The sequence below is a fragment of the Piliocolobus tephrosceles genome, chromosome 18 (assembly GCF_002776525.5).
Source record: "Piliocolobus tephrosceles isolate RC106 chromosome 18, ASM277652v3, whole genome shotgun sequence".
Classification (NCBI taxonomy): domain Eukaryota; kingdom Metazoa; phylum Chordata; class Mammalia; order Primates; family Cercopithecidae; genus Piliocolobus; species Piliocolobus tephrosceles.
Genome location: NC_045451.1, coordinates 35,898,559 through 35,924,946, shown reverse-complemented (window position 1 = coordinate 35,924,946; position 26,388 = coordinate 35,898,559). Strand labels below are relative to the sequence as shown.

The 26,388-nt window shown below is 50.9% G+C and overlaps 1 protein-coding gene across 3 annotated transcripts in view; it reads left to right on the top strand.

Annotated features, from left to right (window-relative positions):
* The first annotated feature begins 8 nt into the window (after positions 1–8).
* RNF165 (ring finger protein 165) overlaps positions 9–26,388 on the top strand; it is a 126,678-nt gene continuing 100,298 nt past the window's right edge. For all 3 annotated transcript variants that reach the window (XM_023207608.1, XM_023207607.1, XM_023207606.1), the window contains exon 1: positions 9–123. In XM_023207608.1, coding sequence (XP_023063376.1) covers positions 63–123 — 61 coding nt within the window. In that variant the 5' untranslated portion in view covers positions 9–62. The remainder of the gene's footprint in view (positions 124–26,388) is intronic.

Sequence of the window (26,388 nt, the reverse complement as noted above, 5' to 3'; positions counted from 1 at the left end):
CCACAAAGGGCCCGCGCGCAGCCGCCGCCGCCGCCGCCGCCGCCGCCGCGCGAGGAGCCAGGATGGTCCTGGTCCACGTCGGCTATCTCGTGCTTCCAGTGTTTGGCTCTGTGCGAAACAGAGGTATCGCTTTTTCCTTTCGGGGTCTGCTTCGGAGCGTGTATCGCCGCAGGCACCGGGGCGGGGGCGGGCGCCGCGGGCGGCCGGGGGCTCAGGGCACACCCGCGAGGACGCAGGGCGAGCGGTGGCTTCCCCCCAACCCCTTTTAGGGGACCCCCGAGGGTGGGGGCGGCCGCCCTCGTGGGAGCTTTTGTAGTGAAGTTAGGGTTTGGCGAATTTGGGTCCCTTCCTCCCCAGCCCCATTTTTTATTCTTTGCGGCGGACGTGGTTCCCCCAAATCACAGCCCCTTCCCCTAATACCTAGCCCTGTATGATCGAAAGGAGAAAGATACATGACCGTGTGTGTGTGTGTGTGTGTGTGTGTGTGTGTGTGAGAGAGAGAGCTAGCGGGCGGGAGAGCATGCTTGGTTTTTAGTGGTTTGCTTTTTTTGAGGTGTATGTGTGTTTTGTGTTATGTGTGTTTTGTATTTCTTCATTTTTTGGTCATTAGTACCGATGGCTGGCTAGCTGGGACCTGGGTCTCTGCCCTATCCCATACCCCAGCCTCCCACCCTTTCGTGGGCACTTGCACCATTTTCCATCCCATCCTTTTTTCCCTTTTAACCCTTTTTGTGTATCGCCCTTGAGCTATTGCCCTGCTCACCCCGCCCCCCGCAACTATCTTTGTATGACAGTTGCATCCACGGGTTCAAGATGCTTGGGCGTGTGTGTGTGTGTGTGTGTATGTATGTGAGTGTGTGTGCATGCGTGCGAGTGTGTGCGCGCGCGCCTCGGAGAGTCAGACCTGCGCTGCTGTGCCCCTCTGGGCCCGGCCGGAGCGGGGCGTCCGGCCCTTGGGTGTTGCGCTGTGTGTGAGGATGAGGTGGGAAGCTGCCCCCACGCCAGGCCTTTGCACCGGGCAGCGGTTGACAAAGCAGCGGCCCGGCGCGGGCTTTGTTTTTAACTGTGATAAATGGGGTGTGTTTGCACGGTCCCCTTTCCCCACATCCCCTGTCCCTCACATTCTGCTACAACAATAGCTTTATTTTCCCCTCTTCTCCCCACCTCCACTCCACATTTCTTTCATTTTCTTTTAATAAAAAATTCCCACCTCCCAAGCAAATCCGAGATGCATTTAGATTCATTTTTTTTCTTTTTTGTATTCTGCCTCTGGACTCACATTTCTCGTCTTGGAAATGTTTCTTCTATCCTCTCCCACTCCACGTCTGCTTAAATCCCTGCTGGCTCAGGCCCTCCTCCCCCTCCCCACTCCCTCACACACAGAATGATGTCTTCCCTTGGCCGACCAGGGCTCCTCTACCAAGTCGGGGTGGGGGGTGGGGTCGCAGGGCCAGCGCTTTAGTGCGCCCCAGGGGCCCGATTGGGCAAGAAAAGGAAAGCCCAGCCCTATTTTATCCAGCCCAGCTGTCCCCAGCCCCGCGCCTCTCCCCAGAACCTAAAAGGCAAGCTTGGCCCCCTTAGGCCTGTTTGAACCGCAGTTTTTTGTGTGATGATAGAATGATGACATTCTGCATTTATCAAATCTTTTTTTTTCTTCATTGTGTAGCTCAGTGAATGGTCAACTCGCTGCTGTGTGCGCTGTGACCCTTCTGCCTCCGCATTTAGCTGTATTGTGACACCCTCTTAACCATTTCCTGTCTCCATCTGAGGAAGGCATTGCTATTTAAGCGGCAGTATCCCCTATCTCAGGCCAGCCTAGCCATGGGGGTGAGGGGGAGTGGGTGTGTGAGGAAGAAAGAGGGGGGCTGGATGCGATCTCCTTGAAATGCCACCCCCTCCCTCAATACACAATTATCTCTTATTACTTGGCATTTCCTCTTAAAACGGGTGTGGAACATTACACTAGGCAGAAATTCAAAAATGATTAAGAAGGATGTTGAGCCTGAAAGTATAATTATCCTGATTAAATCATTACCATCCTCATTAATACCACCAATCTCTAAATACCATTGCAGGATGCTGATTCCATGTTTTGAAATTCAAATTGCTCAGCTGCCTTTAAATTTTATTTTTAATACTACTTTCTCCCTCACCGCCCCTCCCCCCCCCAAAAAAAATCCAACAACACAAATTCTGCCCATCAGTTAAAGTTTACTTTCGTGGCAAACACGCCCACAGGAAATTCAAGGGCTGAGGGGTGAGTTGGTCTGTGGGTAAAATTTAGCACAATGTGATAAGAGTTCATGACCTTCCGATAGAGGATACTAATGCTTAACTCAACAAGGTCCTAAACCACAATCTTCTTGTAAAACTATTAGAGAGTCTGCCAGCTTAAATCTGTTCTTTTTAGTTTCCATTGTAGTAGTGTAGGATGTAGGCCATTTCAGAATAGATGTAGAGAAATAACCATTTTTGTATCTTCATCTTGTTTAGCCGAGTACATTGCACTGTAAATCCCTGTTAAGTGGATTCCTTTTGCCTTGGCTTAGAGGCTGCAGCACCCCATTTTTCAGTTATCTGGGTGGCTGTCAGTTAGCTTCTTGGCAGCGCCCAGGCATAACTGAGGATTGCACTTAGTTGGAGGCAAAAAATATTAAACATATGTATTTAAAAAATCTTTGATGAAATGACAGTTGCTGCTATACCGTAGCCTCTGAAAACTTGGTGCACCAAGGTCCCTGGCTTAAATGGGAGCTGTGGCCATAGTATCTTAATTGTTTAATTGTACAATGTCAAGAGCATCTTTGGACATCCGCCCCGGCCCTCAGAGCTGCCCCTTTAACAGCCGGCTCCCTTCTGCTGCTCGCCAGCCAGACCTGCTTGAAAACTGAAACAAAACAGCAGCAATAATGAAAGAATAAGGCCCCTACTTTGAGGGCCCTTCCAAAATAAAGTCCCAAATAGCCTCCCCAGACTGCCATTTGGCAATCTGAAAAGAAAGAGAAAAAGAAAAGAAAAGAAAAGAAAAGAAAAAAGAATCCCAGCAAAATGGTTTTCCATTAAACAGGGGTAGCGTGTTCTGCTGTGCTGAATTACTTCCTGTTCTTATTTTGTGGGTAATTTTTTCTGTATCAAATATCCTTTTGGTTGTGTATCTTTTTCACCTTTTCTTGTACTAAAACTAAAGCATGATCTGTATTTTTTTACATCCCCCAGTTGACAATGTACAGCGCTCGGTTAGAGATGTTACCCTGCTGAAACGTACTGTGGTCGTGTAGCCCGGGCCATCTGCTCATTGTACGCTGCTTTTGTTCTGTTGCCCTTCCGAAGCATGGTGGGCCCAGCCTTTTTTTTTGTATCGTGTGCATGATGACATTGTTACACACAGAATCCACTAATACTAATATACAATCTCTCAATAAAGAACTAGTTTTCCTATATTAACCTAGTGTGCTTTTTCTCTTGCTGTTTTCCCATTTATTGTTGTATCCTGCTGTTTAGATTTTCCCCCTTGCTTTTCTATCCCCACCCTCACCCACCCACCACTCCCACCTCCCATTGTAAGATTTGAGTGAATGCCTTTTCTTTTTACTTTATTTTTTATTTTTTATTTTTTTTTGTGGTACAGATATGGTGACTTTAATCTCATTTAGTCCATATCTTTTCACAATAGATGTCTGGGGCGATAGGAGGGGCCAGTTGTCCTGTTACACTGAAACAGTTCACCTGCCTAGAGGGAACCCCTACCTTTGGCCACCTGTGTACTCAGTAGCCTCCACATTTCATCTTAGTTTTCCAGATACATGGGCACTGGGTTTATGATGCTGGTGAAGAGAAGGGGATATAACACTTAGGTTGAGAAAAGGGATACTGTTCTTAACTAGCAATCTTGTAGCATTTCAGACTCGCCTAAAAACCCATTTTGAGTTGTGTTTTAACTTTTCTGTTTGCTGTCTCATTGATTTACTGTCCTTATAAATCATGCTGGGGGTGACATGTTACATGTAGCTGAAGCCATGATCTGGAATTTTAAAGTACCCTCTTCTATGTGCATATTTAAATTTTTAGGACTTGCAATGTAAGTTTTGTATTGAGATCCTGGATAAGGAAGATGTTTGAAACAGAAACTGACTCAGACCACTCCCACCCCTATCCCAGGGCCAACAGTGGACCTGTTACTGTAGGAATAAGAGGGTCTGTGCCCTCTGCAGGCTGTGAGCCAGTTAAAGCTGATTATAGCCTAGTTTCCTGACAGCTGCTTCATCTATGGCCCTAGGGCCTCTCTTAAGAGAAAGACAGCTAAGATCTCAGCCATTGTCTAAGTGTGTGTTGAGGTGGGGAAGGGGGAGGGGGAGATCAGGAGCAAAGTCAGGACCTAACCCAAAATTGAGTTGGAAAAAGAACCCTCAAAACGTCTTTTTTTCCATAATTACACTGGAGAAGCCAGTGGAGAGGTATTTTTCCCCCCCCCCTGGAGTGGAACCCAAATTCAGCCATTTGTCAGTTACACCTATTCAATTTCAGCCCAGAAGGAGCCTTGCTAAATGAGGCATTCTAGACACTGAGGAAAAGAGTTGATTAAAGAAATTCCCGGTTATTTCAAAGGGTCATCATTTTGGAGCTGCTCCTCTTTTGGCCGATGTGCCTCATCCTTGCTCCCCTGGGCTGACTGACTCCCGGGCTCACCCTGCTCCTCGCTGGCGGGCGAACCCCTGCCTGACCACAGCGCTTCCTTGCCTTCTTTGTGGCTTCATGCAACTCTCCTCTCCCCCCATGGCTGCCCTCTCTGCTCTGGCCCTTTGTTCTCGCGCTCTTCCCAGCCCGGGTGGGAAAGCTGAGCTGATTTACTGTGACACATGGACACACATGGATGTTCCCAGTGGAGGCCCTGCTGTAGTTTGTGAGAGAGGAGAGGTACAGGTCTACAAGGCTAGTCCTCTGAAGATTTTGCTTGTTTCTTCTTCTTCTTTTTAAATTTTCATTTACACGAGACTTAGAAAGCAAAGCAAACCACTCCAATCCAACCTCAACAATAGTAAAACTACCCTGAATCAAGTGATCACTCTCATATTTGCCGTAGAGAACAGTGGCTCATTAGATCGATCTTAACCAATTCCAAGATTTCATTTTTCTAAATTTTTGTTAAGTATGTCAGAATTGTTTGAGAATGCATTTTGAGGATGGCTAGTAACCTAGTAATAATATAGCAAGCTGTGGGTTAATGAGAAATCATGTTTTAGCAATGGATCCAGTGCATTTAATGTTTGAACCAGATTGTCTGAACTAAACACTTACATATTAAGGAGACTTTCCTGGTGACTGGACGATTCAGGAACTACAAAGCCATTGTTCTTTATATTTATTCTCTCAACCACCTGACACATACCTGTTTTAGCACCTTGACTTCAGGATTTTGGAAAACCCATCAGTTCAGGGAATCCTGTGTCATAGGCTTTAAAGTAAGATGGAACGCAACTCTTCTTTCTGAACAAGAGAACTTCTCTTGAAACTAGCATCAGAAAGACCCACTAAGTTAATGAGTTTTCTTTAATAATAATTTTCCACAAACCAGCAAATACTATTAATCACTCAAATTTAGGGAAAAGACCACCAAGAGTGTTGAGGCCCTAAAGTGCAGATGACAGAGCCTGGACCACCCGCCTTTTGCAGTTTTCTCACCTCCTGCCCCACCCTGTTCTTCCCATCTTTAAGTAAGTATCCTGCAGTGGCACATTAGAAGATTTAATGGTTTTCTAGGCTACTGAAGCAATAGTTCTGTGCAGGATCCAAGGGCAGCAGGGACCCCTTATCTGAAACAAAGGGCAGGAAACAACAGGTCCTTGGCTCAGATTCAGGGTGTGACTTTGGTTCTCTCAATCCGACTCCACAATTGTCACACAAATCTCCAAGACACTTGTGCCCTGGTTTCTCTATGGATCTAAACAGCTTTGTAAAAATTCCCACCTTAACACTGTATGAATATGAATTAGTATTTATTAGTTTCCGGTATGGTTTAGCTACAGATCAACCAATATATTTCCAAGAGAATTGGGGGAAGGGGGAGGGCTTATCTTGGAAAGACTCAGAGTTTCAGGATGATTTAAGAACCAAAAGCAAACACTGACAACCGCATAGCCAAACCACATGCAATGCCTGTACTCCATGTGTCTAGTTGTTCATTCATTCACCTACTCACCTGTTTGTTCATTCAGTTAATGAGTGTTCATTGAATACTTACTTGGGGCCAAACACTGCGCTAAGGGGGATACAGAAGAAATGGAGACCCGAGTGCCTCCCTCCTGGGGCTTATGCTGAGATTGAGGGATGAATGCTTAGGAAACCAGATACTGTCTAAGATGTTCTGGGCCAAAATGTCCACATGAGTGGCAGAATGTCCTGACTGGTGAGATAAAAGAGCATGGAGCAGTCCAGGGTTTGAGTCCTAGCCCAGTCTTGACCTGAAAGGGTGAACTTAGGCCACTGCTTTGAGCATCCTCTGAACAATGACTGATGACTGCCATGAAACCGACCTGATAGGCTGCGTCTACGCTATTAGAAGATACCTCGCACGCAGCAGGTGCCTAGGATGTGCCAGACAGCTGCCCCTTCCCTTCACAACTGTAGGTGTTTACTGGCCAGGGGATCAAATAAGGTCAGAGGTGAGCTTGCTGCAGAGGCGGTTTGCGATGTGCCTCAAAGGGTGCTATGTATACAGAAGGGAGGAGGAGGAAGAGGAGAGAGCACCCCAGGTGGAGGGAATGAGTGATTTTGGCCAAGGCCAGTGGCTCTGCTGATTTGGCAAGAACAGAAAGTGCATAGCAGGAGGGAGGAGTGTGTGTTGATTGGGGGCCCACAGGGAGCACCGGGATCATTGTCCTGCCTTTGAATGCCTCTCCTCAGAGCACAACTCCAGGAGTTAAGCAGCACGAGGTCTGGAGAATGTGGGAGACAAGGCTTGAAGAGGTTTTGAAGCTAGTTTCTGAAGGCCTCTGGAAGAGTTTGGACTGGCTCCTTTGGCCTTTGGGAGCTCTGAGGGGAGAGGGCTGTTTAAACAGTTTATTCTGCAGCTGATGACAGAGGGATGGGGCTAGAGGCTGAGGTCAGGGAGGAGGCGGGGCAGGCTTGGGGGGTGGGGAAGGGAAGAAGGCTCACATCAGGGGCTTTACTGTAAGGTGGAGTAAGCAGGATTGAGTCCATGTGGAAGGGGCTGAGGGACAGGAGGTCTTTGGGGTGCTTTGGAGAATATAAGACCATGAAGACAAATGGGGAAGAAGAGAGGAACAGTCCATTTTAGGGAGAATTGAATCTAGTGTACAGATAAGCACACAGAACTTCAGACGCCAGAGTGGCAGATGGAAGGGGATTGTGGCAACGTCTGGGAGTTGAGACTTCTAGTCCTTTTCATACCCATTCCTGGTTGGGGTAGGAAATGAACTTCAACAATAAAAATTCCTCATATTCACACGACTTGTCCCCCACAAACTCTCTGTTCATGCCTGAAACCCTTATGAGGTTATTCGCATGTGTCTTTACTGGCTTAGGTCACCGCTTGAGCAAGCTTTCTTACCCTATGAACTCCTCCCGGAGCTGTACCAATCAGTGTCCCAAAATCTCAGTTGGAACAAGTTTTATCAAACTTTGCCTTTCTTGAAAAGACAGACCCCAAGGTGGGCAAGTGCCAGGAGTTTTGCCTCCACTACTTTGCAAAAGGCCATCCCTACACATGGGAGCAGGGGGAACTGGAGGGAGCCCACCCAGTGGCATACTGGGAGAGGAGAGGGCAGGGAGTGGGGACTGAGGACAAGGACAGGGACTCTGATCTCAAGATTGGTCCTGTCTGCAAGGAGGGGATTTTTCCCAATTCAAAGCTCCGTCTTCCGTTATCTCATTTCCTCCTTGGCACAGCCCAAGAGGAGTTAATTGGGAATCAGAGGAGGAAGCTGAGGCCAAGAGGGGTGAAAGACTTTGCCACCCTTCCTGACTAGCTAGTAAACGGCTAAGCCAGAAGGGGAGCCCAGGCGACTGGACACTTGACTATGGCCCCCTGCACCGCCCGCCATGGCCTGCATGTGCCGAGGAGCCTCGTCAAGACCAAGGCAAGAATGAGAAAGGAATCCCTGCTTTCCCGCCATGGTCGGTGGGGCCGATTCTGAATGCTAGGCTCTTTGTCCACAGTGGAAGAGGCTCTTTCCAGCTAATGGCCCGCCAAGCTTCAAGGGGGTCTAGGCCCCAACCCTGAGCCTTGCAAGTCCCAAAAGGGGACTTTGAGAGACAGGGAGGGTGCGTGGTGGACCAGAAACTATCCAGAGTAGGAAGTGAACAGAGCATTGGAACCCAGGGTGGAGAGTCCTGTCACCCTCAGATGCCGTCTCAGAGCAGGCCTGGCCGGCTTGCTGGGGGAACTCCAGGGAGGTGGAGTCTGTGCCTTGATTTCCACAGAAATAATAGGTGTCCCCTTCCTGAGGCTTTGATCCCCAAAGTGAGGGCCTGTTTTGCATTTTTTCTTAGATTGTCTTGAAGCCTTAACAAATTGTATCTATGTTGTTTCATGGAGGTGATAGAATCACATTCTGGAAAGTTTAGAAAATAAACCAAAGGAAAAAAAAAATCTCATAGGAGTCCATCCCTCTGCAATCATGTTAGTGAAATGCCTTCATATTTTTGTTCATGTATTTGTTGTCTTTTTTGAGGGTGAGGGGGTGGAGCTGTAAACACAATATATGTATACTTTTTACATTCTCTATTTCCTATTTTACATTAATGTCACTGACATTTTCACATTCTGCTATGCTGTTTTCACAAGCACCGCTTTTAATGGCTACGTAATATTCCACTTGAATAGTGGCTCAACAGCCAAGTTTGCTGGCTTTGCATGCCATAGGTTCTAGGCCTCTTGGTGCTGCTCTAACCCACCTCCCTTGGACTGCTGTCCAGCCATGTGGGGAGGAGGTGGTAAGTGAATCAAGTGTGACAACTCTCACTCCTTTCTGCCCACCAGCAGCCCCTTCTATCGACAGGCCCAAATAAGTGGAGGGAAGGCAGATAAGAGAGGGCTGGGGAAAGGAATACGACTTGGATAAACTATTCTGAGACCGAGATTCTGGTCCACAAACTTCCACTGTGATCTTGAACAGGTCAGTTTCCTTCCATCAATTCTCAGTTTTCCCATCAGTCAAATGGGTACATCTTATGGCTTGTGCCTTACTGGACTTGTCACATGAAGTAATGCATAGGAAACAAGTCAAGAAGCCAGCCAAAGGCAACAGTGAAGATCATCACTGGTATTCTTCACAGTGGTGGCGCTCAGACAGGCCATGTGGGACAGTGGAAATAGTCCTGGCTTCATGGCCTCTCTGCCAGTAACTACTCATGTGAGGTCTTGGCCAAGCCTGAGTACTCTGCGACTTCACTGCCTATCTGCCAAGGGAGAGAATTAGCTGAATTGCCCCTGCCTGCTCTAAAACACTGCCTTCCTCGTGGTGAGAAGAGCTTCTATTCCTGTCACCTTTTTGCTTTTTCCATGGGAGAGTAGCCACATGAGCTTTAGGACTCAGTAGGCACGTGAACTTCCACCGGCCAGGTCACACTGTGCAGTAGGTGGGAAGGGAGCAGTAATTGCCCCTGCCTGGCTAGTAGTCCATCCAGGGCATGGGCTAAACCTGGAAGCACAGACACAAGGCTCCTTGACCCCGAGCTCAGGGCTGGCATAAGCCTGGTGCTGCTGCTCTGGTTGGGTCACTGAGCGGGACATTCCCCCGGATGCTGCTGCTTCCTTCTGCTGTCCTTTCCTTGAACCATGCCCCTGAGGTGGGCTGCTGTGCGCAGCGGAGCCCTCCAGGAAGTCCTCCCTGCCAGCAAGGGAGGGGGACGGTCACCCACGTTGGCCTCCCCTGACGACGCTGTATCCCTCAGATCTAAGTGCTGGCCTCACTGCACCTAGGAAAGGAAGCAGTGGCTGCTGACTCAGCACCAGCCTGCAGGTGGAGAGGGGGTGGAGGAGCTCTCTGAGGCTGGGAGGAAGTGAGAATTCAGTGGACACCTGTCTCAAGGAAGGGCAGGAAGCATTGGAACAGCTGCTGTGCCCCCTCTGAAGCTGAGTGGGAGGGAAGGGATGGAGGCGCTCTCCGTGTCTTCCCCCTTCTCCCTCCGCCCCCAGCCAGCTTGCTTAGCTCCAGCCTTTCTCTCCCATGCCACGCCCTCCTCAAAAGCTCAGGGGCCCCCTCTGGGCTGCCTGTGCCCGAGGACCACCCACCTCCTGGAACACCTGCTTCTACTCCTCAAATTCCCTGGAGCTAATGGGAGAATGTGCTCACTCCCACTCCCAGCGTGGAGACACTGGCCTTCCTTAAGCCAAAGGATGGCCCTTCCCCGGGGGATCTTGGCCTCCACAGGGGACCTCAGCCTCCACGGTGGGCTCATTCCCTGGAAGGGGCAGGCATGGACTCAGGGGAAGGGACCATACCTGCCCCCTCTGCCTGTGATGTTAGGGACTGCTGACCAGACCTGAAAAGTCGGATTCTGGGAAGGTGAGGGAGTGACAGTGGGGGACTTGGGCCCAAAGAACAAGTCCTTGCATGGCCCAGAGGTGTGTGTGTCCCCAACTCTGTGCTGAGGATGGAGACAGCAGAGGCAGCTGGGCCAGAGCCTCGGCTTGGTTCTGTCAGCACCCTCCAGAGCTCCTCATCTTGGACACCAGGGTGGTGAGCTGTGGCCTAGGCCTCCCCTCTGGTGGGCTCCTGTCCCTCGGGGCGGATTGGGACATCAGACCTGTCTCCCTCTCTAAGGGCTGTGCCGGGAAGGAAGCTGAGCTTGGGAGGCAGCTCCTGCCTCACTCCTTCTGGCCAAGCTGATGCTGAGGCTGCTCTGGGGCAGGGGTGCCTGGGATGCAGGGCTGCTGGCTGCCACCTGCCATGGAACCAGAGGGACAGGGTAGCAAGGGACAACTGGAAGGAAGGTTGGGCCCACTGGAACCAGAAGAGTCCAGCACTCGCTGCCGGGAGGAAAGGAACTGAGGGAGGAGGGTGAGGGGAGAGAGGTCATGTGGGGTGAGGGGGCAGCAGCCAGACCCCAGCTTGGTCTTCCCCGGGCAGGTGCGGCGAGAGTGTGATTGAGAAGGTGGGAGAGGAGCCCAGATGCTCACCTGAGACGGCACAGTCCCATCCTGAAGGTTCCTGACAAGTCTCAGTTTCCCCCAGCGGAGAAGTGGTGGGAAGGAGGAGGGAGGCGTCAGGTTCCCGCCTTCTCAGCTCGTGTCTCTCAGCCATCTCCTGGGTATTCCCTAAGTCAGGGCCCATCCCTGCACAGGTGCACCTGGGGAGCATCTGGCTGGAGGGTGGACTAGATGTGTGTGCAGCAGAGAGCAGAATCTTGATTCCGAGGGCAAAACAGGGCCTGGGCCTGCTGCAGGATAGACACGGTTTCTAGTTTTATGTCTCAATTTGGGGAAAACATGAAGTTTATATTAAACTAAACAAGCAACTCTTCTACCTCCAATTGCAAATGTTACATAAACTTTTGAATGAAAATACAGAATTTGGTGACGTTTCATTCAGGCAGGCCAGCCCAGGCTGTGCCTCGACTCCCGGGGTGGCTATACACACTCCTCTGGCATTTGGGTCCTTCTCGGGGTGAGTGACAGAAACACTTCAGGGTCGGCCCAAGGCCTCATTTTCCCGGAGCTTGGGGACCCAAACTGTTCAGTGGCTGGAGAGTCAGAGCTGGCTGTTGGAGCTCTAGTCAGGATTGGAACTCGGTTTCTTGACCCTGAGGGCTGGTGGGCATTTTGGGTTTTGGCTCAATGCCATTTGTAAGTGGCACGAGCTATGGCAGCTATGGGGTGCTTTGTGGGAGGCATGACTGGGTGAGGCTTGAGGACGGCTTGGGTTTAACTGGTCATAGAGAGAAGGGATGGCATTTGAACATGTTGGCAGATCCTCACGTGTGCCAGGCCTGGGAACCAGAGCCTGAGAGGGGAGGCCAGGAGACGAAGAGAACCCCACCGATGGGTGCGAAGGAGATCTTCTGAGGGGGGTACAGGACTCTTTTTATTGTAGTAAAACGTATACAGCATAAAGTCTGCTGTTTCAACCATTTAAAAGTGTACTGTGATTCAGTGGCATTACATACATTCACAGTGCTGTGCGAACATCACTGCTTTCTAGTTCCAAAACTTTTAAATCCCCCGAAACAGAAACTAAGAGCTCCCTTGGGTTTAGGGCCTCGTCCCAGGCAGTTCAAGGGCTGTGTTTGCCGGGTCTCCTTGAGGAAAGATTGGGGGTCTAGGGGATGGGAAACTAAGCCGTAGCAAAGAATACACAGATTTTGCCATCAGGCGGTCTTTAGCTTGACCACCTATCAGCTGCAGGACTTTGGCCCTCTCTGAGCCTCAGTCTCCTAAAAAAATGGAAATAGTTGATGTAAATACCAGTGTCACAGAGAGGTGAGGATGAAAAGGAGTTCTCATGCTCATAAAGTACGAGACACCCCAAATCCTGGGAAGTATTTAGCAAAAGATAGCCATTTCCCAACTCCCACCACACACCCCACTTCCCCAGTGCAAACACACCTCTGCTTGTTCAGGCCTGGGACAGTCTAAGGGGACTTAGGCGAGTGCAAAGCAGGCCCTTGGGCAGTCAGGGAAGGGCTGGGCATGTTTCAGCTTAATTGTGTAAGCAGTTACTGAGAACCTGCTTTGGCACAGACAACCTGTGACCTGTAGCCTCACTGGGAAGACCCCCGAACACTCCTGATGTGGGTGGAGAACGGGCAACAAGAATGGCCAAACAGTGGTCATGCTGGCCAGAAAGTATGGCCGAGCAGGGAGGTATCTTAGGGCACAGGACGGGGAGAGGTCACTGAGGCCTGCAGAAAATCAGGAGGGCCTCCCAGAGGAGGCAAGACTGGAACTGTTTCCCGAGGAGGAAGAACTGTAGCTCTGCTGCCTTGGGGAGTGATCAGGTGAGCCCTGCTCCCTACCCCTCTCCCATGTAGGCCCAGATCTGATCCAAGAGGTGAATGTCAGAGTCCTGTGGCTGTCACCCTCGTCTGAATTTTCTTTTTCTTTTCTGGAGCATCGGGCCCTCTCATTTCATTGTCATCCCTTCCATTCCAGTCCCCATCCTCCCTGCCATTCCCTGGCCCTGGCCATCCTGCTGAAATTCTCTGCCTCCTCTCCTGCCCCTCTGCCCAGCCGAGCTGCCTGAGTGCTCCAATGGGTCACCGTGCCACCCCTTGAAAGAAAGTCACGTGGAGGGGTTGCTGCTCGAGGGAGCTGGGGGCTTCGTGTCCTCCCTCTGAAGTGGGCAACCCTCTTGGGACATTGGTTCTGCTCTTTGCAGAAAAGGGTACTCATTCTTACCTGCCAGGTTGAGTGAGGATTAAATGAGACAGTGGATGTAATGTACCCACCATGAATGCTTCCTGGCACAGAGTAGGGGCTACCCTTACTGTTCTATGTGGCTACCTGCGAGGGAGTTGCCATGCACAGAGTCCCCCTGCCTGCTCCTAGGAGGCACATTGAATTTTGTAAGGGAAATAAAGGGCAGGGGGCAAACTGAGCCTCAGTGTTCTTATCTGTAAAATGGGAACAATTATAGAAAGTCCCCCAGCAGGGTGATAGTGAGGCTCAAATTTGATCATGGTTTTGTTCAGGTCATCTAACGCGTACGCACTGAGCACCTGTGTTGGACCAGGCCCCGTGCAGGCATGGGGGACACAAGGATAGTAAAAATAACCATAAGAGCAGTAGCAGATGCACACGTAGCACTTACTCTGTGCCAGGCACCCTCCTAAGCACTTTGCCTGCCCTAAAAATACTGAGCCTCGTGGGAAACAGACAGACGCAGGAAGAGCATGGCCCTAAGGTATGTGCTGGGCGTTCTCTTAGCCTGCGGGAAACATCTTGGGGAGGGCAATGCCTGGGGTAGCTGATGCCTGGGTGAGTCGTAAAGGATCTGGTTGCCCAGGAAGAGGTGGGGTGAGGCTGTTGTGGGCCAAGGGATTGCGGGGGTGAGGGGAGGGGAAGGGCAGGCTGAGAAGGAGAGTCATGCAGAGGGGTCACCGGGACAGGGAGCTGGGGGGCTGATGGACTGCAGGGAAGCTGGGGCTTTGTCGGCCCTCCTTTTCAACATGGCAGCTTTGCCTATTGGCCAGCGTTGCTGGTGGTTGATTGTCTTTTGTCAAGAATAAAGTGCACATAGTCTATTCAGGACCTCTGTATGTCCTGAGCTAAGGGCTGAGGCTACAAGAAAGTGAGGCAGGAGTTTCAACAGACTCTGGTGAAGCAATGCTGGGACAGTTACCTCCAAAGGAAGAGGTGCCATGGGCTACTGTTGGGAGGGTGGGAAACTTCAGAGAAAAGGGCAGAGTGGTGTGGTATCTGGGAGACCTCCTGGAAGACACAGGGTTGGGACTGACCCTTGAAGTAGGGGCTTAGGGCAGCATTTTCCACACTGTCCAAGCAAGCATCAGGGCCTCTTGAGCTGTTAAAAGTTGTTTATGCAGAAAGGTTACATATTCCAACAATTTGGAAACACTACACACTATATCCCAGTCTTGGAAAGTCCCAGTGTGTATTAGTAAATTGAAGTCCCTGATAAGTCCTGCAACCAAGAGAGCCCTTTGGTTTTGCTTTAGCAGCATTTCCCAAAACTATCTGACCACAGAACTCTCTCTCTCTCTCTCTCTCTCTCTCTCTCTCTCTCTCTGTGTGTGTGTGTGTGTGTGTGTGTGTGTATGATTTCTAGAAGCGTACCTTGAACTTGGTTGCATGGAACACAGTTTGGGAATGCTGGCCTGGGAACTGGGTCATCTAGCTCAAGACTGGCCAGAAGGAACTCTCTTATACTGCAGAGGTAGGGAGACTAAGAAAGGGCCATAAAAGGGGACTCATGGATTGGTGACTGCCTGAATTACTTCCCACCATAGTCTTCCTCCCAGAGTGCCATCTTTACCCAGTATCTTAGTACATTTGGACTGCAATAACAAAATGCTATAGACTGGGTGGCTTATAAATAACAGAAGTTTGTTTCCCAGTGTACTGGAGGCTGGGAATCCAAGCTCAAGGTGCCAGCAGGTTTGTTGCGGGTGACAGTCCACCTCCTACATGGCTGCCTTTTTGCTGTAACCTTGCATGGCAGATGGTGAGAGGGACTCCTTTGGGACCTCTTTTATAGCAGCACTAATTCCATTCATGAGTGCTTCACCCTTAGAATCGAGTCACTTCCCGAAGGCCCCATCTTTTAACACCATCACGTTGGGGGTTAAGATTTAACATATGAATTTTGAGAGGACACAAACATTCAAGTCATAGCACCTACTCTAGCGAAGACTCTAGAGGGAGGTCAGCGGTGGGCCGGCCTCTCATTCCCAGTGGCATTTTTGCTGGCCAGCCAGGGGAAGCTGCCAGTGGTCGTAGCTCTGGAGAGGGCTGGGGGGGCACTTGCCCTGTGCCAAAGCCCTATTCAGCTTAGGGCCTTCCTTCCCACCTTCTATCTTACATTTATGACCTTGTCCAGATTCCTTGAAGTGGAGTTTCTTGCCTATCTAGTTGGGCACCCGTTGCCCAGTAACCCACAGCTACATGTGATATGCTGCCCACGATCCACCAGCACCTGACGTGCACCCAGATGGTCACCCTGACACATGCCCGTCCCGCTGTGGGCCCCATGCAATATGCATTTACACGTTCATCCACAGTTCGCATACAGTTATAACAGCAGCACGCATTCATTTACACGTACGCATCTGTATTAGATGAGAATACACAGTACATATACACACCCACATTCCACATGCCAATACATGCACACACTCATACCACTCACCAGTCACACACGTGTACACACATGCACACCCCATGATACATAGCCACAGAAATACAGGCTTAAATGTTTCCAGAAGGGACTCCTTTCCCCTTCTTTTCTCTGACATGTCACCTGTGCCCCTATGAAGCCCCTCCCCCACCATCGCTGAAATTCAAACAATATTTCAACAGGAGATGGAGGCCTTATGCAGAACAACACCATGCGTATGAGTGTGTCCACAGCTGCAGGCCAGCTGCAGAGCCTGGGCCTGTGGTACCAGGCCACAGCTGATTCGGTGTGCTCCCCATTATGATGGAGAGAACAAGCGTCACAAAGCTCTGTTTGGTTGCCGTATGGCCTAGGAGGGCTTCCTGGAGTAGTTGAGTCTTCAGCTGGGATAGAAGCGTGAGGTCCATGTCAGTAGAGCATGAGAGAAGGGAGCGCTGAGGTATGGGGGTCACACGAGGGGCATCAAGAGGGGCGAGCATGGCCGGGAGCAACCCCAACCCCAAGAACCCCGGCAGCAGTTACAGGAACAGTTTGGGCAGAGGTGGAGGAAGAAGCAGCAGGGCCAGGAAATGGCCAGCAGCTCTCTCTGCTGGCGTTCCTCCTGCCACCCTCGCTGGTGGCACTGACACCTGGCCGAGGTCATCAGTAGCTGAGAGACTCCTTAGCTAGTGCTCAGCTGTCACACTGGGGGAATGAAAGAGACCATATGATACTAATATCGCTGTCCTGCTTTATAAAATGTCCTAACAAGCTGGCGAGCCAGGCACACTCAGTCTTATTTACGGCCGCTATTATTTCTCTGACATCAAGATTAATTTGACGATAGCTGTTTATAAGCTCTTTCATCATCAGATGGGCCCATTACCTGGGAGGAGAGGAGGGCCGGGTTTAATCTGTGAACAGTGTGCTGAGTCCCTCTGCCCCTGGTGCGTGTGCAGGAGGTGCAGCCATAAATCATGGCAGATGCCAGCAGCGCTGAGACCAGAGGGCCGGGAGCTCCCCGAGCAGGCAGACCCCAGAGCTCATGTGCAGCAGAGGGGCTCTCTGGCAGGTGTGCCAGTCCGCAGAGCCGGGGAGGGAGGCAGGAATGCACAATCTTCTCTGCTGCGAGGAGGCCCCAGAAGATCTCCCTGCCAAGGAGCTTCCCACTGGAGTGGACACTGAGTTAGAATCATCTGGAAGCTTGTTAAAATACGGATGACCTAGCCCTACAGAGTCACCGCCTCTGTGAATGGAGCTTGGGACTCCCCTCCAGTCTGGAGTTTGAGGCCTGGGGGCAGGGATGGGCTGTGAGACAGGCTGGAGCAGTTCCCTCCAGGTGCACCCAGTTCCAAGCAAAGGTGCCCCTTCCCTGGACATCTGAGCAGAAAAAGACAAGAGGAAGAGCTGGCAAATAATAGACCCGAGCAAAAAGTTAAAGAGATTGGGTCCTTGAGCCAAATGGTAAGGTTTGCCAAGGCTGTCTCCTTGCACCTGCGGAGCCGCCCTGCCATTGTCCTCCCTCAGCAGCCCAGCCCCTTCCTGCTAAGCAGGACAGAAACATCAGCTCATGAGGGGCACATCGGGGGCTTTATAGGCACCATCTCTTTGTCCTCTGACGTTGATCTTTGAGTTACTTTTTTATTAAACCCAACTGAAAGATAACTTAGGCAGTTCTCAGTTACATGGCCTGGAAACAGAGGCCTAGGTTTAAGTCCAGCTTGGATCCCAAGCTCATGCTCTTTCCATGACCTGAGGCAGAGTCCCAGCGTGGGGGCAGGGCCTGGTTACCTGAATCCACTGCACACGAACATTGCAGCCTCAGCAAGTGGTAAATCTGTTGGTGTGTGTTGGGATGGAGTACCCAAGAATTCGAGGTGATGAAGAGGTCCTCCTGCACTGTGCCCCCAGGCAGTTTTTCTCCTAGGGGTGGGTATATTTCCTGGGAGCCTCTGGAGTGAATAGCCTTCAGAATGCAATGGAGTCTTTCTGCCTTGGTGGCCTGGCAGACCCTGTCACTCCCAGGATGGTAGCCCTGTCCTCTGCCTCCCAGGCCTTGGCCTTCCCTTCCCCACCATTGGCTCTTGACAGCCTTTGCAGGGCTCTGCTGGAGACATTTGGGAACCCTTCAGGCCCCCCTTCTCCTCAGGGGCCTGGGATCATATCCAGGAGGCTTACCTTGATGAACTCCAGCTGGTCAAAGCCCATAAAATGGGAAGGCAGTCAGTATGGACTCCATCAGACTCTTTCCCCACCTAGAAGCTACAGTTTTGTTAATGTAGCCTCAGTTTGCCTTGGCTATTTTGGGTACACATCATCCTGTCCCAATCTTAATTCATGTGGATCAGAGCTCCCAAATCTGATAACACCTGCTACGCAGACTCTCATGTCCCAGCCTAGTGGACTAGGTTTATTGGGTCAGATGTAAGTTTGGCTGTGGTAATAGAGATCCAAAATAAAGGTGACTTAAAGGGATAGCAACTCTCAGAACAGCCTAGAGCGGTGCTCAATGTCAAGGACTCAGGTGCCTCCTCTCTTGTTGCTGCACCCTCCCTAGGGTGTGGCCCTTTTCTGCATGGTCCAGGATGGTTCACACCTTTGTCCACTTTCCAAGCATCAAGATGGAGGAAGAAGGGAAAGGTCAGAAAGAGCGTGATACAGCACGCACAAGTCACCCCAACTCACACCCCATTGGCTAAACTGGGTCATGTAACCACCCTTAGCTGTAAAGGAGGCTGAGAAGTCTTATATACTGAAGGCCATGTGCCCAGCTAAATTCAGGGGTAGTGTTACCGCAGAAGGAGAGAACAGATAATGGGGGAGCACTCAGTAGGTCATCTCTGCCTCAGTTGGTGCTTAGAACCCACATGTCAGGTCTTACATTGATCCTGGGTGAAGCTCCTCCTTTGTCTATCCTTCTTGCATAAGTGGCACTGTGAGTGGCACTAGCATGCCCTCCATGGCTTCACCCAAATAGACAAAGACATCCCCAAGGTAGGAAGTGAGAAGCCATCCTCCAAGGTGGTGTCAAACCGCCGGCCTGCGGTGATTGGATGTGATTACTCATCTCATTACAAATCTTCCTGTCTCGTGACTAGCTTGCGTTTTCCATCTTATCCAAAAGACTATAGTAGAATGTTAGATCTAAAAATGTGATGATGTCTGTGAAGTGCTCAGCCCAGGGTGTGGTGAAGGGTAGACACTGAATGAAAGCTGCACATCCTTGGGCAAGATATTTAACCTCTTGGTGCCTCGCTTTTCTCATCTGAGAGATGGGGATGTCATCGTGACCTCCTCCATGGATTGTTGGGGAGATTCAGCCAGAGTCCATGGAAAGCACCAGGTGCAATGTCTGGGCCGTGAGTCAGGCTGCCGGGTGAGAGCAAGGGTCTGTGACCTCCTGACAGGGTTGCTGTGGGAGTGAAGAGATCTGTGTAGCTTTTAGCACAGGTGCCTGGCAGGTCGTAGGCACTCAATGAATGATAGCTTGCTCCCCGTCCGCTACCCCACTGTCACTGGTAAGGGATGTTACCTAAAAACCCTTAATCCCATTCCATCCCTCTACAAATGGAAGCATGTGGGAGGACTCTGAAAGTCAGAGAGTGGGAGTGACGGGGCCCCAGAGACGCATGCTGCTGGCAGGCAGGAGACCAGGTCCCCTCTGGCTCCTTCCCACAGCGTTGTGGCCCCCTCCCATGCTGCTGCCTCGGGTCCTTGCTCTGAGAAGGGAAAATAAACAGGCCCTCCAGAAGAGATAACCAGATACAGACAGCCCATGTCGAAGACCCGGAGACCTGGGGTTGGGAGATGGAGTAGCAGGGATTTGCAGTGGGGTGGCCTGGCTGGGCCCTAGGTAACTCTGCCTCCCATTCACCAAGACCCAGCTCTCAGGGTTTTATTGGAAGCCTGGAGGGGACCTCAAAGATATTTAGCCCACCCCCTCATTTTACAGGGAGAGGAAGGGACTTGGCCAAGATCACTCAGCTGGGGAGAAGACAAGCTCCCCACATCTCAGTCTCTACTCTCACTCTAAACCAGGAAGGCAGGAGCCACAGTGTTCACCAGGCTCCCCACTTCTCTCTTCCTTTTGCCCAGATTTATGAATGGTTTCATTTCTTCCCACACCGTAGTCACTATGCCCAGCGAAGGTCCAGGGAAGGGCATGTATGTTAGCAGAGACGCCAGCACCAGAGACACGGGACACCTCTTGAAGGAGGTAGCTGTGATGTAGGGGAGTTTTGCTGGGCCAGGGATTGGGGGTCTGGCCTCAGATGCCAGCTCTACAAGTGTGGGCAGAATTGGACACACCTCCCAGCGTTAGAGTGATTAACTGATGCAGGTTTGTACACTGCCAGGGCCCATGTACACACTCAGGCTATAATGATGGGGGGGGGGTCCTCATACACGAAGCACGGATTAGAAGACACATGATCAGGGCCCATAGGCGCCCAAACCCAACAGTGCTGCTGACAAGATGGAGTTCTCACCTCCCTTAGAGGCTGAACTTGAGAAACCTTTACAAGAGACTTGAGAGCTGGTTAGAATATCTCCAGGGTCTCTGCCTGATCCTCTCTAGGGTTTTCAAAGACTGTACCATCCCTGTCAGCCACAGCATCAGCAGCATTCTAAGATGTATGCGCTTTCACATTTCACATCTTGGAAACTGGGATGCGCCTTATAAATGACAGTTTGTCCTAGTTTAATTGCCTCTTAAAAATCTTTTAGTGGTTCATAAAGTGATGGTCTGCTGTGCAACAGGTGGCCTCTTAGGGCTGCTGACATTTGGCATTAATTTTGTGTGTGCTCCATAGACAAAGCTTTGGGTAAATCTATTTTTACCCAAGTCAATAAGTAAATCTATTGACTCCTTAAAGACAAGCATCAGTACCAAGTTTGTGATTTATGAGACCTAGGTTTCTTTTTCACCATAGACATCCTCCTTCATCTTGCTATATATATATATATATATATATATATATATATATATACACACATTTTTTTTGTTCATTTGTTTTTTGAGACTGAGTCTCAGTCTATCGCCCAGGCTGGAGTGCAGTGGTACAATCTCCACTCACTGAAACCTCCACCTCCCAGGTTCAAGTGATTCTCTTGCCTTAGCCTCCTGAGTAGCTAGGAATACAGGCACCTGCCACCACTCCTGGCTAATTTTTGTATTTTTAGTAGAGATGGGGTTTCGCCATGTTGGCCAGGCTGGTCTGGAACTCCTGACCTCAGGTAATCCACCCACTTTGGCCTCCCAAAGTGCTGTGATTACAGGCATGAGCCACCAGGCCCGGGCTGCTTTTAATATTTTTAACACGGTGGCTCACACCCAAGAAGTCAGGGTGAACATGTCTGAGGGGATCAGAAGTCCCGAGGTCCCTCTGAGGAGGACCAGCCTAGTTCTCCTCTCTTGGGGCCTCGGGCTCCTCACTGGTTCTATGGTTTGAGGATTCTCCTTCAGCCTCGTTCTCTGGGCTCTGGTGAGGATCACAGGAGGTACTTGCTGTCTGAAAGCTTTAGAAAGGACAGAAGTGCCCCAGTCTAATATTCTAGAAAAAACACTGACTTTCTCAATGTTCCTTCCCTCCCCAAACCAGCGGTCCCAGCTCCCATCTGTGCCTATCTGAGGACCGCCTCTTTTTCCAGACACTTGGGAACCTCCAGGAATGCTGGCCTCTCCTTCTCTTCTTGCTCCTCCAGCAGCCACAATCTCTAAGTGCCCTGGGCTGCGTCCGAACTCAGTGCCCGCCTGGCTTCCTGGCAGAGCTCTGGCTCCTCTCCATCTCTCCATCCATCATGTGCACACATGCCCCTCAAGACCTTCTCCAAACCCAGCTTTGCACATGATCCAAGGCCTCGTATGGTGCCCCTGTGCCTGCAGGACTCTTAAATATCCTGCATGGCCCTGCCACATTGGGTATGTGACTGCTGTGGATGATGATGACGACAATGGTGATGATGACGATGATGCAGACGGGCCTCTGTAGTGGGTGGAGGCATGGCTGAGGGATGGGGCTGCTGGGCCAAGGCACCAGTCTGGTCCTTGGCAGCGTTCCCATGGCCCTCGGCCCTTGGCCAGGACAAACTTGGCTCCATGCAGGCCCCTGGCCCAAACCTCCACCTTTCTTCCCTTATTCTCTCCTTTATTGACTACTGAAGTATTAATTAAGCCCTTACTCTGTGCTATGCAGAAGCTGGAAAAGAAATTGCCCTATTGTCCATTCATTCATTCATTCTGCAAATGTCAATCTAGTGACCAGCCGACTCTGTTCCAGGTGTGTTCTAGGTGCTGGGGATGCAGCATTGAACAATCACTTCATTTTATGAAGCTTGCATTCTAGTGGGGAAGGCAGACAGCAAACAAGCAGGCCAATAGGTAGCACATCGGAGGTGACATGTGCCATGCTGCAAAATAGCGCAGGGTAAAAGGGTGGTGATGCTGGAGTGGGGGTGGGGAGGTGCCTATTTTATGCCTGGCACTCAGAAAGAGCCTTGCTGTCAGCGTGATATTTACCAGAGCCCTGAGCCTGAGGGCAGAGAGAGAGGGAGCCCCGCAGATCCCAGCAGTTGATTCTTGCCTCTGTTGTCCTAGGCAGGCACGGTGTGGATACTTCTTGCCTCCAGATCAGATTACTCACTCTGAACACATAGAAGGGAGTATTCAGATTCCATCATGGGTTCCCACATGTCCATCCCCAGACACAGGCAGCTGAAGGTTGAGAGGGTGCCTGGGGCTTAGCGCCCTCTTCCAGGACTCCACCTCCCCAAAGCCCTTCTGATGGCATTGTCATCTGCTCTTCCCACCATGTCACCTCTTCTCCCCACGACTTCCTGTCTCAATTCTAGATGTTGGTCTCATTCAGGCATGGTGCAAGAGGCAGAGGCATTACATTCAGGGAAAACAGAAATTCCAGAGGTTAAAGAGGCTTCCTTTGGAGCCAGATGGAGCCCCGGCTGGAAAGGCATGATATGTGCCCTGCATTGCAGTGCTGAGTTCAGGTGTGGGACAAGTGGCATTGTCCAACTCCTCCACCTGTCATTTGGGCTACCTGGGGAGCTTACAAAATCCACATTCCCAGGCCCTACACAAGATCTACCTTTTTGAGGTAGGAATCTGTATTTTTATGTATTTGTGAATTTCAAGTATGAACTGGTTATTTCATCATTAAAGAGGAAAAAATGCCCATAGGAAAACTATAAACAATATGAAGGACTCCTCGCTGAATAGTAAGCTTCTCTCCTGTTCCTCCCACCTCACCCTCGCTCCCCAGGTCTCTTCCCCAGTGGTAACAATGGTCAGTACCCAGCATTTATTAAGTACCAAGCACTGCTCCAGCCATGCCTAGACTGTAGTGAACAGAGCCCGGGTGGTCCCTGCCTTTGTGGAGCTTAGAATCTAGTGGAGGTAACTGAGAGTAAGCAAATGATCCACAAGTCAATATGAAATTGTGAAAAGTGCTGAGGATCAGAAATAAAGAACAGGGTGTCAGGCAAGAGAACAGCAGTGTGGCCTGATTTTGGTGAGCTGTGCTGGCAGAAGTGGCGGTGGGATAAGAATTTCTTGATCTCCTTTGCAGAACCCCGGGTGATTGTGAAGGAACCACTGGGGGTCTCAGGGCCCTTGGTCAGGCCACCAGTCCCTCCCTATCACCTCTTACTGTGGGGCACTGGGCTCGAGGCCTGGGGCGCAGAGGATAGCAGGATGCCTCCCGATGCCTGGGAGTCACCCTCCAGTTAGGGAGGCAGGAATTGCCTCTGATGAGGGGTCTGTTGGCTTCTGTGGCTGCTGTGACAAAATAGCACATGCTGGGTGGCTTTATACAACAGATGTGTTCTCTCACGGTGCTGGAGGCTAGGAGGCTGCAATCAAGCTGTCTGCAGGGCCAGCTGTCTCTTCTGAAGGCACCAGGGAAGATTCCTTCCTCATCTCTCCTCTCTTCTGGGGTTGCTGGCAGTCACAGTCCTTGGGGCTCCCTGGCTTGCAGCCGCATTACTCCTGTTTCTGCCTCTGTTGTCACAGTGTCTCAGTGTCTCCACATGGCCTATCATGACATTGTATTAGGGCCGCCCTCATCCAGTATGACCTCATCTGAACTTGATCACATCTTCAAAGACCCTGTTTCCAAATAAGGTCACACTCACAGGTACTGGGGATTAGGACATCAACCTATCTTTTCAGGGTGCACAACTCAAACCACAGCTAGGATGAGTCATGCAGGCCCCAGGAGCAGGACCCCCTGTGAGGGCTGCAAGCGTTCAGGGAAAGGGGCATGTTTTGCTGAGGCTGGGGTGGACAGGGCAGCGGGCTCCAGGAAGGGGAGGCCTCCCGGTCTGAGAGGATCCAGGTACATGGGGAGCAGGGCCTAGTGTGAGCAAGTGAATGAGTGAAGGATGGCAGAGGCAGGAATGCACATAGCACACCCAGCCACAGGACAGGCTCTGCAGACCTCAGAGATGCCCTCCAGGAATGGGAATCACATAAAATGAGGCCACGGCAATTACAAAGCCTGAAGCGGATCCGAAAGGTAACCCACTTGCTCCTCCCCTGAAGAAAGCTGTGGAGCTCTGGAGTGGCCGCAGCCTCCCTCTCTGGCCTTCCTCAACTCCTGCAGCTCTGGCCTTCAGGTGCAGTGGCTGCAGAGAAAGGAGAGGTGATTGTCACCTGGGCCCATAGAATGAGCTCACCCCTCTCCCCAAAGCCCAGAGCCTCTGGCCCTTAGTGACAGGTTCCAGAGCCCCAGGAACACACCTTCCTCTCCTTCTTGTCCCTACCCTGACCGGCTTCTCACCCCTTCCTTCTCACTCGCTCAGGGAGAAACCCGTGGGCAGAGTGACACACGCCTTGGTTATCACTGTGTCCCGGTGCCTAGAGGAGGGTCTGCTCAGAGCAGCTTCACAAGAAACGTGCTTTTGACTTAAAGAAAGACCACAGTGAGAGGAGAGACTCTCTCAGTCACACCTCCAGACTCTCGTCCCCACAGAGCCCCAGGTCCTCTACCTCTTTATCCATGCCGCTGTGTGGGTCAGGAGAGCTAGGCTCTAGTCCTGGCACTGAGCAGACACAAAGCTTGGGCAAGTCACTTCCCCTTCCCAGGATTCAGTTGTCCTCCCTGTAAAAAGAGAAGCAGTAACATCCACTTCCTTCACAGAGCTCCCATGAGAGGAAGACGTTAGAAGCTAGAACAAGGCAATTCAGTTCAGTCTGACAATCTGAGCTTCCACATGGCAGTTTCTGCATGATGCCAGGCCCAGGGATTCTGGGTGGACCAGGTAGGCTGTTCCCTGCCTGTGGGGTTATGGTCTGTCTGCTGGGAGAGAGGGATCTTATGTAAGCAGTTCACAAAACGATGAATGCAACAAAGGGGGTGTGCAGGCAGCTGTGGGAAGGCATCGCTGGGATTTCAGCTGGTTCTAGGGTCAGGCAAAGGCCTCCTGAGCAGGAGGCACATGAAGGGGACCTGACCACTGATGGGGAGTTAGCCAGGTAGAGTGAGAAAGGGGTTCTCAGTGGAGAGAGTAGCATCTTAGAGGCCAGGGCTCATGGCTTGTGCTGGGAATAGCGAACTGACTGGTGGAGTTGGAGATAGAGAGCCAAGAGAATGTGAGAACTGAAGCCTGAGAGCCACGGACTCCACCTGAAAGCCCAAGTATGAGCTAGGATTCTGTTTTGTTTAAAATCTGCAGTTTATTTCTCTCACATGTTCAGGAAGAGGTCTGGAGGTAGCAATCTAGGGATAGTGTGGTGCCCCTCAGTGGCAAGGACCCAGGCTCTTTCTACTTATTGTTCTGCCATTCATGACTTCCCTTTTCAAAGTCATACATGGCCCAAGATGGCTGCTAACTCTCCAGCTCTTGTGTCTGCATTCCAGCCAAAAGAGGATGGGATGGGATGCCTTATGAAATGAAGGCACTTCTAGAAATTGCATGTGACATTTTCACTTAAATCTGAATGGACAGATTTTAGTCACAGGGTCATGCTTAGCTGCAAGGGAAGCTGGAAAAGGATCTTTATTCCAGATATCCATGTGCCAGCTAAGAATGAGAGGAAGAAGGATATTGGAAGACATCTCAAGGTCTCTACCATAGTCATCATGTCCAGTGTTTCAGTTGAGGAGGAGCACTCTAGGTCCAGAATACCCTGAGATGCATCACAAATCCATGCAATGGGCCCATTGAAGGTCTTCCCACTCACTCCTCCAAACAGAGCTGTCCTCTCGCCTGGCAGTGTGGTTCATTCAAGGGCTTCCTCCTCTCCCGCATAGAGTCCTCAGTCTCCACCAAGGGTGCTGAGGGTGTTGGAGGTCTTCACTCCTGCTGCTGGGCACAGAGGAGGGAGATCATGTGTTTGTGGCCAGCCATGGAGGAGCACAGAGGGTGCTCCCCCGCAACAGTGCTCAAAATTGGAGGCTAGGCTCTGCTGGACAAGCAGTTTTACTGCCTCTGTGGGCTATCCTGGAAACTCAGGGTTCCTGAGGAAAATGCAATTGGAATTCCATACACCTCATTTACAAACAGACCCTGGGCCGGGCACAGTGGCTCAAGCCTGTAATCCCAGCACTTTGGGAGGCCGAGATGGGCGGATCACGAGGTCAGG